Source organism: Xiphophorus couchianus, chromosome 11 (assembly GCF_001444195.1).
Source record: "Xiphophorus couchianus chromosome 11, X_couchianus-1.0, whole genome shotgun sequence".
In the NCBI taxonomy this organism is placed as follows: domain Eukaryota; kingdom Metazoa; phylum Chordata; class Actinopteri; order Cyprinodontiformes; family Poeciliidae; genus Xiphophorus; species Xiphophorus couchianus.
In genome coordinates, this window is record NC_040238.1 from 3,179,174 (window position 1) to 3,191,912 (window position 12,739).

Genomic DNA, 12,739 nt, shown 5'->3' on the forward strand with positions numbered 1-12,739 from the left:
GATTGGAATGGCTTTGGGGCCAACAAAAGTAGAGTATAGTTATAACCAAGGGTGATGTGATATACTTGCATTCAAATAGCATTTCATTTCACTGGCATTTTTGGCTCACAAGTAAATGAGGTATTTCTGTTAGAGGGTTAGATTCTCAAAACTGGCGTTGTTTGTGACTCGCAATTTGGGTGAAATGTTTGCTGCCCCTTTAAATGATGTAAGAGCCGATTTGTAGGAATAAATAGTCTTTTACTGATTTTCAGTGATAGTGGTTTGTTAAGATAAAAAGATCGTCAAAGCTTACACAGACAATATTTAATTGTTATGGTAACAATTAAGTTTTTCAGCACACATAGTGAGCTCGTGTTCACACTGACAGAACAGTCAGTGTGAAAGAAATAAATGGTAACACAGTGTTGAGTCAGATGTTTGAGTTTTCAGGTCTCAAAGGAAGAAAAGGTAATTGCGCTGGAAAAACAATAAAACACATCTGTCCTCTTTTGTTCTTGCAAAAAATCTATCACTGTGTGAGTGAGTGCACTTACTAGATTTTTCCATATGGTTTTTTTTTATTAGAAAATCACTTTGCAATTTTCCTGTTTATAAGTAAACATTTGCTAGGTGTCTGTGTATCACAGTTCGGGTTTGTGCAGCAGTTTTGCTGAGCTTTGGTGCACTACGGTTCCATTTCTAATGAGGTTTGAATCGGCTTTAAATAGTTCAGAGCCACAGTTGATGCCTCAGTGGTGAATGGAGTGTATGAACAAGACCTTTTATAAATGTTTCATTCAACACCGCCCTGTGGTTATTTTATGACCAGGTTTTTAGTCACTAGACTGAAGCAAATAGAATTATGTAACTTCTCTATTTAGTCATCAAATGCATTTTAAAATTATTAAGCCAAAACTGGGGCATCATATTGAAACCAAACATAGCAAATTCAAAGTAATTTCCGCCACTTATTATGCTTGAATGGAATGGTTGGTGGTTTTATTTGATCTATTTAATTCATTCTAATGTTTGGCAGTTTCTCAGTACTCCAGAGGAAGCCCTCACGGATCAACAGCCACTCAATAATTAGTCTTCATAGCATCTTCAGTTTAATCCGACCAAAGTTGTCAATAATGAAACATGAGTACATCATAGTGTACTGTTACTGCCCGCCATAGCAGAGGTTAAGAGGATGTTTTTTCCTATAAACATGATGATCCATTGTTACAACCAGCATGTTTCAGAAGGCAGCAGCTAAGATTCATGGTTTCTAAGCATTTACTGTGTACCATTAAAATGATTTAATTGAATGAGGCCACGCCTTACCGCAGAGGGTAGTTGCATGAATAAAAACATTTGTCATTCGCATCAGATGCACTGATTAACTAAAGCAAGTAAACTTCAATAAAATCAAAAGACTAAAATCAGTTATCTTGTTGCAATGCTGCATCTGGGGAACATTACACACATGGAGCATGTTTGCAGACCAAATTTTCCATCTCCTCAGATTCCAATTCAATGAAGCATCCATTAAACCAGTCCAGTCCATGAAGGTCCACAGATCCAAAGACTCAGCAGAGCTTCGGTGTCAAAAATATCTGCCTTCCTTGTTTCAGAATTTTTTTATTTTATGCTATAGACATACATAAAGTAGTGCAATATTTTCTGAAACCTCTTTGGGTTTTTTTCCTTCTAGCTCTAGGTATGTAGAGATTGGCATGTTTTGCCTCATTTTCTTTACAGAACAGCTCTAGCTCACCGAGGTCAGATGAATAGCATCACCGAACAGCAAATTTCAGGTTTTGTACAAGATTAACCTGTACTGAAGCTGAATTGATCTCTTACTAGGTTTCACATTTCTTTGAATCTTTGAATTATTAATTAACTTCCCAATATTTTTTCTTCTATTGTAAATGTACCCTTACTGTACAGTCTCATTTATGTCTGTGTGAGTCTGTGTGTTTCCATGTTTCTGTCACTTTGCTGCTCAACCTAAAATCATCTATTCAGTGACGTTCTCTGACAAACCTCCAAGACCATCACAGAGCCACTGCATTTAATACTGGGATTAGATTACACACAGGTGGACTGTGTTTACTTCTGAGGCCAATTAGTTACTCTAGCTCACAGAGGGATCTGAGTAAAGGAAGCAAAGCAAAACACCACGTGCAAAAGCATACCCGACTTTTTTAGGGATTAGCAGCAATTTCTTGGTCCCATAAATAAAACTGGGCCGATGTTTATCAAAAAACTGATATTTCTTTCCATCTTGTTGCCTTTTGTGTATTTTTTCTGGAGGGGAGAGGTTGGCTGTGTGTTTTTTGGTTTGGGTTTGTGACACTGTGGTGTGTTTACTTTAAACAGAGAAGCAGTGTCATAATGTAATTGTGACGGCTCTGCGGTGCTGTTGTATGTGTGTGCTGTATAGTGCAGGCTGCTTTTCCATTAGGTCCTTGATTGTGGGAGGTGCCTCCCAGACCTGGATGGTATATAAGGAGTGCCGTTCCATCAATCGGTGTGTGTGGCTGGCTGACAACAGAAGCAGACGATCCGGACTCAGAGGTGGCGCTGACACCTTGTGTTTTTTAATAAATGCCTCGCAAGAGGTTAAAAACCGTTGGGTTTGCCGTGTCCTCCCTACTTTTTGTTGCGGCCATCCGAGCCGGGTCGTAACAGTAATAATGATATTAGATATGGGTCCAAATCTTTAGATCGGTGCATCCCTTGTAAAACTATGTAAAAAAAACATGTATCATTTTTCTTCCATTTACGCCCTATTTTAATATGGTCTGTCACACAACATCTCAGTAATGTGTAAAGAAGTTTGTGGTGAAACACTGAAGGGGTATAAAAACATAATTTTTTAAAATTAAATAGGCATAAATTTGATTCATATCAATATTGGACGAGTTGTGATGTTGTGGCAGATTGTAGTTAGCGAAAATACGTGTTAAATTTGACCCAGATTCTTAATGAGACTGTTGGATACACTCCAGACAGAACAAGCAGTTACAGGTTGTGGTTTTAAAAGTTTCAATATAGGCCGCATTTAGTCATTTATGTTCCTGTTCATACAGCTGTTTACGTGTGAGGGTGAGATTAAACCTAAACGCTATGTTCTGGGTTATTATGAACGTGAACCATTTCCTCTGCAGACCACTAAAATAAACAAACAACTCATCTATATTCCATATTTTTCTGGTTAAGGTACTGCTATCTTTCTGATGTTAGATCATGTCATCTATAAACTAGAATTGTTTACTCCTGATGTTATTAGTGAGATGGTTCCACTTCCTCTTAGAGACTCTGTCAACAAGCTCCCTGCTCTCCCTTCCCCACTTTGTTTGTGCCATTTGTAAAACAGTGTGTTTGACTGTCTTACTGGAGATTGACAAAATCTTAGCATTTGCATTTCTATTGCTTTGGAAGTTTGTGTCCTTACATCTGGTCTTCATGTGCCAGGAGGAATCTTTCCCACTGATACAACATGGACAAACATTTTTAACTGGATGCCTTCCAAGATCCACCATTTCTACTCTGTTTTGTTACAATCTAGTTTGCACAAGCAAATATCATCTTTCCAAAGGTTGTAAAATACATTGTGGTGGTTTGGAAAAGGATCAGAGTTCAATGTTTGAAAAAAGTATTCCTTGAACTGTTCAAGTTCAACCAAAAGCTTAAACGTATTTTATTCAGACTTTATGTAAAAACAGAAATTAGTTTATTATTGAGTAGTTAAGAAGGAAAAAATAGAAACTTTTTTTTTTTACAATTAAAATCTGGTAGCACCTGCCAATCTGCTTCACTATGGGGCTGGTTTGTCATTATATTCTTTCCATTTCCTGATGGAGGATTAAACTGGGCTCCATAAGATGTCCGAAGCTGGAAATGACCTGACCTGACCTTTAACTTAACTCTGCTTAAACTTATCCACATCTTCATCCTTGCATCCCTGATGTGTTCCTTAGTCTTATTTTTTTCTGATGTTCTCTGTAAATAAATTTCTTTCACACTAAAGCTGTGATTATATTGCAATGAAATTACATACAGGTGAAATCTGTTTGCAGCACATTTAGGGGTATCAGAGTAGAAGGGACTGAATACAAACTGCATGCCACTCTTTTCAGATTTTTTTTTAAACATTTTGAACGCCATGGCATTGTTTTCTACTTCACATCACTAGTGAAGTAGAAACTACTTTGCATCGGTACTCTGTCATAGGATCCTAGTGAAAAACACTGGAGAATTTGCTTACAGTGTGACGAAACGCTCAAAAGTTCAACTTGTATCAATCCCTTCACTTGTTCCTATACAGTATTTGTACATATAGACCTACTTTTTTTTCGGAAACAAGCTTAGCAAAATGGTTGCTTCATAATTTTAATGCGCATTCTCTCCTGTGTGCTACAACACAATAGAGGAGAGTTTGTTTAATTTGGTCAAATTCTTGTCGTAATCCTGCTGCTACAGTAGCTAAAATTCACTGTTTGTGGTGACTTAGGTTTTATGATGTGTGGTAGAAGTTATGGTAACCTCAATTATTAACAAAGATTATTACCAAAGAAATGATGACCACAAGTGTGTACACAGCAAGATTTAACAAGGGTTTAATAGGCCTTATAATAAAATTGAAGGCATGACCTGAGATTTGGAGCTTAGCTTGTGAACAAAAACACTGTTGCTGGAGATAAGTTGCAGACTGTTTAGCTTATTTGCTTTCATATTAATGAAAACAAAAGCAGCAAGCTCATCAAAATAAGAACTCTATTAATTATGTCACATAATGAGTAATTTCTTTCTCCCCACCAAATAAAAAGGAAATAAAAAACATAATTGAGCTTCTAATTTTTTTCATTTACTGCACACTTTGTGACCAATATATGCTTTTGTTCCTAACATAATTTTTTTTTTATCTTTGTCTTTTGAGAAAATAATTAAAATGATGCCTTTCTTTCTGTTTTTTCTTTGTAAGCCAGACCTATCAGAAGGACTTTCACGTCTCCTAGCAACAATACAACATGCCACTTTTTATGCCTGTAAATCAGGCTTCTGCAGGCTATAATCTTTCCTGAAAACTAGCATATTTTTATGCATAGCACACATTCTGAGCGTGTTTTTTTTAACCCCACCCTCTTCTCTGCTTTTCTTCCAGCTCACCAGCCAGAACAGGAGAGAACAGCAGCACTGCCGTGACAGGCCAGTCCAAGCCCGGTGGGCAAGCCCATAAGATCTGTCTGGTGTGCTCGGACGAGGCATCAGGATGCCATTACGGGGTGGTGACCTGTGGCAGCTGCAAAGTGTTCTTCAAAAGGGCCGTTGAAGGTTAGTCCTAGATACCTACCACACACTGATCACACTTCACTGATTTCTCTCAGACATGACTCACTTTTTGGAAACGGTTATGATTTTCCTCCGTAAAAGCACAAGTTGTCTTTTTCTGAAAATATAAGACTTTAACACCAAGCTATAGTAATTTATTATTTTGCATGTCCATTTGTTAAACATACAGCACATATTTGAAGGATTCGACTGTTAATAGTTTTATTACATCTACACTTTTTTTGTTTCTGCAAATGTCGTGTTAACCTTGGTAAACTGGCAGGTAGATTGTTTTACTCCTGTTTATGGAATTTTGTTATTTAAAATTCTGGCCTCCTTTTTCTTTCCTGTTGTCGTTGCAGAGATACACAAGTCATTTTAAAAAAATCATCAGAAATCTACTAATTAAAAGACAATTAAATAATCTAACCTATATTATCAAGTTTGACTAATGGGATTGTCTTGGGGTGGAACGGTTCACAAAATCTATATTCGGTTAATATCACTATGATCATGACTTCAATTCACCTTTTTGTATTTTGTTAATTCTACATGATTGTCAAACTATCCAGATTGCTGATCTATGTAGATTAAAAAAAATCTCATGTCCTGTACTTTTGATTTTAAGGCTGGCTGTGATTTTTGAACACTACATAATGAGATATCATTAATTACAGAATGTTTTCTGATTTGGTAAAAGATTTAAAGAATGTTAAATTCATGCTATGTTGCCCATTTTTAACACCAGTTGAGGATGTTCATCACAAAGATTCAACCCACTTCCTGTTATAGGCTCCACGTGGCGTAATTAACAACTTATCGACTATTCCTCATTAGGTTTTTTTTTTTTAATAAAATTTGGACACTTAAATTGTGCCAAAGCAGAATATGTCACAGCAAATTTAGTATAAGCTAGATAAACGCCATAGGAATTTGCTAACACGAGCATCATATCCTGGTATGAGCAAACTGTGCTACTATAATAGCTAAATATATATCTAAGCTTTGGCGCAAGGTTGCAGTTTTACTCCACTTTAAGTGTTTGACAATGTGAAGGTTTATTAAATAGTTCAATTCACAAAGACCGAGAAGTTGAAGAATAATTTTTTATTGCTATGATGCAGCAACAATAGGACAACTCAGGAGGAGGCAGGGCAGCATGATGATTAGATGAGCAGATACTGTAGCACAAATGGGACACCAGAGATGGATTATCATTTAGTCTGACGGTGTAGATCCACTTCATTCTATTTGAAATAGAGTTGCTGCTATTGTTTCCACTCAACGTGAGCCTGCAAACACATGTTGTTTTTTTATTTTTAGTTAATACGCTGACCTGTTTGGTACAGATTGAAAATGAAGCGTTCCATCCCCCGTATTATCCTACAGTAGACTAAATGGATTCTTATTCTGCTTGTCACAAGAACCTCTAATATCATCTTGTCGAGTTTTTATTTTTCTAGATGATCTTTGTTTTGCAGTCATGAAAATATATTGAGAATAAAAGGAATGCAGCTGACAGCCGATAAACATCTATGGGGTCTATTGCTTTTTTCTGGATTACTCTGTGTTCTTTCCTGTGCTTTTACTGTTTCTGTCTTTTTACAAGCTGTCCCTGTAGATGTGGTGTTACTTTCTGGATGTTTTGTTCCTCACAATTGATCATTGCTTGCACTCATCAACAATTGGCTTGCAAAGCCTTGGTGAATAATAAATAAGCTAGTCCCTTAATTCTTATTGATCCAATGCTGACGCAGTGCCCACTGCAAAGAGATGACCCTCACTAATCCTTTTCTCCCTGGTTAAGAGACCAGTCGCCTTGTCCTGCTTTCATTCTGTTTCAGTTGCTTCCTCTGTCTGCTTCCACTGTAACCGCAAACACCATTGCTGGTGAACAAACTTGCTTTCACAAATCATTGCTCCTTATTTTACATGTTTGTCTGGCTTCTGCAGGATCCAAATATACATGTTGTTAATGCAAAAGATACTGAAAACTGGCACATGGGACATTGCTGTCACAAAACTGCTAAATTTGGTTCGTTTCAGATTTGTGGTTTAGATTTTTTTGTCATTAACAGTACTCAAGAACTCGAAGAGTAAAATATGTTTTCATGATGCTTAAAAAGTAATAATAAATGCTGACACATTATTTCAAGTCATGTTTAAAAACACAAAGCAAAAACTGCCTGAGTCTCAAGGAAGTCAGAGACTCGGTCTTCCAGAGTACAACCCTTTCTTTGAATGAGTGTAAACTCAGAAGAGAATGTGCAATGTCTGAAAGTGTACCTATTTAGATCAGCCCTTATTATAAAATAAAATATAGTATAAAGTAGCTACAGGAACAGCTGAGTGAAAATGCACTCAAAGTAAACTGGTTCTTAAAATGGCAACTCCCTATTCATCCAGTAATTCTTCCAGAAGAATGAAGTAAAACGACTGCTACTTAATTACTGCAAAATTCCTCAGATGATTGCAAAACATGCCTCACAAAACACTCAGTCTGAATACCTAAAAAGCAATGGAAGGGTGGATCTGAAACCATACAGTCACTGAAAACTCTTAGTTTAGTTTTATCTGTCAGAATGAAGCATCATGTCAAATCAATAGGGCACCTGACAAAATGTGTTGGTAAAATAAGATAAACTCATGTATGTAGGCTTTTAACAGTTTACACCATAGCAAGAGTAAAAAATAATAAGAAAATGCAGAAAGATTAATTTAGCGTTTTCAATATTGTCACTAATTATGAAACGTATAGCTGTTTCTGTGGAATTATTTTCCTAAATCCATACAGCTGTCCCTATATTTTTTCCAATATATGGAAAATAAATAAGTTCTTAAGTTTTCTTAAATAAGTTTTATCATTCTGGTATAAACTATCTTCTCCCAAATGTGTAGCAAACAGAAATGGAGAAATAATAATTATTTTTCATTTCAAGATTTAAAGGTTCCAATTATTTGTGATTTAGAAAGTCTATAACAGTTTGATCATTAAAGTACAACATTTTGCACTTTAACAGGATTTGATATTTGAATATTTTTCTTTGTGTCTTCAAACATGAGCATTGAATAAGAGCCTATTTTACAGTATTAGAACTTGCATGATTGTTTGTTCTTTTGCTTTGCCTGCTTTTATGATGTGCTGGTGTAACCACCGATGGGACAGAACTGAACTGTCGCTTTATTTTGAAAATAACTGCCAATAGTAGCACTGAGAAAGTTATGTATGTCATTTTTGTTTTTCTCCCCCTTGTCTGTTCTCTGCTCATCATCTCTATGGTGAAGGATGGAGAGCACGGCAAAACACAGATGGTAAATAAATGCACTTTTAAACTGCATTAATAATAGTAATCATTGTAATTGTGATTATGATGAAAACTGTGTCACTTCTGATTCGCTCATGTCCCTGCATTTCTTCAGCACTAAATGTTAGCAGTCTGCCTACACATCCACACAAGCCTCTGCTGCCCACTGTCTCTGAATGCATGCAGATTTCTGACTTGATGATTCAAATGAGCGTTGGTTCCTTTTGAATGATTATTGTGCTTTTCGGTTTCATCTTGCCCTACTTCACCTCTTCTTCTTGATTAGCCTGTGATCTCAGAGTGGATGTTAGAACCACCCTCCATTTCTCTTAAACCTCTTCTGTTGACCCACTTCATCTCCGGAGTTCTGTGTCTGTGCTGCTCAGGTATTTAAAAAGGCTCATGTTACAGAATGTAATGGTAGGACTTTTGAGATATTGCTCAAAAGGTTTCTGGGTCATTTTATTCCTATTTGGATTTGTTTATTTAGTTTTTAGTTATTTAATTGCTTACTCTTACTCAAGAATCAAAAATATGATATAATATGATGTTCTTGCAGTTACACAAAACTAAGTTATATGTCCCTAATTTAAAAAAAAACAAATAAATTGTGGATTACATTTCATATTATTGTACCCATTCATATTTTCAAATTTGGTATCTCTGGATAATGAGGGCATTTCTGGAATCTGGTCAGCAGATCGGAGTCGGATAAAACACTCAGCTGGCACATTTGACACCCCAGATGGTTGTTTACGTTGGTGACTGAGATGGCACTCTGTCACGTCAGTGACATCTGCAGATGACAGTCTCGGTATCGTCATTTTGTGCTCACAACACCGGCCCTTAACACTGATGACCAGTCTGAATTATTTTCAGAATTTCTCAGGTTGCAATTTGTTACAGTGTAGCTTGTTTTACGTGGTTACTATTATCTTTCCCTTGAAGTATTCCCCTGCAACTAATGGCAACCTTGTTAAAGATGTTTTAATTCACATAAATTCTTCCTTTGTTACAGTAGCATAATCACTCTACTGCAGTTCTTTCCAAGAGAGCTTTGGAATTTGTTGGAAAGTGTTCGCAATGTAAGACAAACTTGGGTCCTTGTCCAACCTTGTTTTGGTTTTTGGTCAGAACATGTTAGTCTGTTAATAAAATTGGTTTCTTAACGCTTCCGAGTATTGCCAGCATTATTAGATCTTTGTCTCTGTCCGTGCACCTCGGAAGTAGGTGAAGCTGTGATAGGAATCATTTAACAGTAGTTCTTATGATTTTGGAAAATGGGATTCGGCTGCTATGATATTTGCATCTTAAGTAAAAAAGAAAAATCACAGCATTACTGTTATCACAGCAATGTAAAACTAATTTTACGTATCACAAACAAAAGGTTTTTTTTATATAACACAGAAAAGCTACAATTATTTACTTACTGTTGCAAAAATAAACTTTTTATTATTACATTTAAAATAATGTTATATACATGAAGAGTGTGTGTGGAAAGTTGGAGGTTTTGAAATCATGATTTCTTTGGTATTTCTTAAAACCAGAAACCAACTCATGACTTCTGTGGGTATGAACAACTCAAGACTAGATTAGATTACTAGACAAAAGTTATCAACAAAGTAAAAAATCTGCATTGCTATATACAAATGTATAAAGTTTTGTTCTATCTGGTGTCCAAACTGCACTTCATATCAGCCGCCATCACTGCAGGTGGAAGCATCATTAAGCTGAGCTAATCATTGGCTTGCTGTCCCAGATTCAGTGTTTACTGATGATCAGGAGATCCAGGCTGCAGCGCTACTAGAGTTGGTATTCAGACAGAATGTCTTAACACGTCATTTAAAGGAAATTACTCTAGCTGTGACTCATCTTGGTAAAGCCAAGTACTGTTGAGCTTTATTTGCACGTTGTGTGCACAACCTATCATAAATGATCAGTGATTGCAAATGTAGATGCATAAAGGGTTTGCATGTCCTGGATTCCTTCCAAATAGTGTGAATCAATGATACCCATAGCCATTAAACACAAATAGTAATGGGATTGGTCCTACAATGAGTAACAGTTTGACTTTGACTCCGCCTGGATTGCGGCTGTCCAGGTATCACAGAGTTAAGCAATCGTGGAGTTCCTTAAAGAAATTTCTTTTAAAGAAAGAATGAAAATATAATCTAAAAACAAGGAGCTAACACCTAAAATATAGCATTTAAACTCAATGATTCCCCTTGTTTTCCTCCAGTTTTTCATATTGCAAACATTTTAACTCTCTGTATGGCCACAACTGTCTTACAGATTAAGCTGCAGTTTTTAGAGACTCAAAACTTGCTACATTAGGTATTTAAAAGGAAAATAACCTTAAGGTGTTGTGTGGTTAACCCAGTTTAAACCTGTGCTCACCAGTTCATTAACCATGTTGTGGCCAGATGTCGTTGCATCCTGTTTTTGTGTTTTCTGTGCTGGCAGGTGAAGAAAATGCATTTCCTTCATGTTAAGGACTTTCTCATGTTTCACAAATAAATTACACATGTTCACTTACTATAAAATCTAATTGTCAAACTACAATTGTTGTTAAAAGGTTTAACATCGATATGCTGTGAAGGCTGAAAACCAAAGTCAAATTAATTCTTTATGCAGAGAGACTTGGCCAGTAAAGTTGATTCTGATTAAGTTTTACCAGCAACACCTTAGTCTTATCTTTCCAACTCTAGATTCCAACTACGCAGAAAGTATTCACATCCTCTTATAAACCACCATGAACATTAAAGAATGCAATTTGGTTCAAGACATTGCATCTAGCCCTGAATATTTCAAAGATCTGCAGTGAGACTGTTATTAATAGACCAGTCATTGTGGTCCCAAAGGGCTTTTTGTTCAGGCAATGCATGACTTTGAATGCAGCCTTGTTTCTGTGCAGATGACGTCTCCTGCAGTCATGCTCAAACTTCTCAGTATGAAGCAACACTACTCCTGCATTAGCTATATTATCCTTAATGGTAACTTTGAATATATGAGGAGGGGGTATTCAGTTGCTTCACGTTGCATTGCAGAAGCTTTTCATATCTACCCTACACTGAAAAAGGATAACTGCATAAGCCTCTTTATTGCTGTTTGGAATGAGCCAGTAAGATTTCATTTACACATTTAGTTGTAGCACTGACCCGTTAGCATAAATTCTTATTAAAAACATCAAAGTAATATTTTCTAGCCACAGATTCAACACGACTTCCACACTGGCCTTGGAGTTGAACAAAAAGACATATTCCAAATAAGACTGTACATAGATTTATTTTGTTATGTCTCCATCAGACATTTTTTCTTTTATTCTTGATAATGTAAAAACAAAGTCTTATAAAAGAACAAAGTTTAATACGGCACACCCCAAACTTAAGACTTGAGTCAACAAGACTGAATAAATGATGTACTGCAGTGCAATCTCACCATGAAAAACTTATGAAAAGGGAAATGCTTTGAGTGCATTTATTCTGTGAACCACAAAACAATCCACATCATGAAATAATTGTCTTAATAAATAAGATGATCTATGCAGGACTTATGGGACCTTATAGAGTAAATGTAGCTTAAAACTTAAAGCAATCACAGCGCGTAGGAACTTTTAATGAGTAAGTAAGGATTTTTTGTTTCTGCCAGTATAACATCCAGCATAATGCAGAAGTCAAATGCTCTTATCCACTTTTCAAAGACATTGGCGTTAAGGTGTGTTGAAGCAACTTGTCGAAAGTTGCCCCCAGCAACTGTTAGAGCAGTTATTAAACGTTTGAAATCAACTGACAAACAAGGTTGCATGAGGACCAAAGTTTATGACTGCACTAAAGCAGAAAAAGAAAGAAATCTCCACATTTCATTTTTGTAATCGGTACAAATAATTGCAAGGGATTTTAACTGTAACAGGTGAGTCTAAGATTGTAAGATTAGCATTTAAAAAATGAGGAATATGAGGAACGAACCTGATGCCCTCTGCTAAGTACGATAGAGGATCAGTGATGATGTGGCCCTGATTCTCTTCGAAAGCGAAGATGCATAACATCATGATAAGTTTTTAAATACAAGAGATTTTAAATATGATCATTGCTATGAACGTTTGTTTTTGTCCTGAGGTTTATTTCTTTATATAT

General features: G+C 36.2%; 1 protein-coding gene across 2 annotated transcripts in view; it reads left to right on the forward strand.

Annotated features, from left to right (window-relative positions):
* Positions 1 to 12,739, forward strand: part of LOC114153400 (glucocorticoid receptor) — a 66,604-nt gene that overhangs the window by 34,915 nt on the left and 18,950 nt on the right. Inside the window, exons 3-4 of one of the 2 annotated variants that reach the window (XM_028031937.1) lie at positions 5,135 to 5,304; positions 8,587 to 8,613. In XM_028031937.1, coding sequence (XP_027887738.1) covers positions 5,135 to 5,304; positions 8,587 to 8,613 — 197 coding nt within the window. The remainder of the gene's footprint in view (positions 1 to 5,134; positions 5,305 to 8,586; positions 8,614 to 12,739) is intronic. The other variant, XM_028031938.1, reaches the window with a different exon arrangement.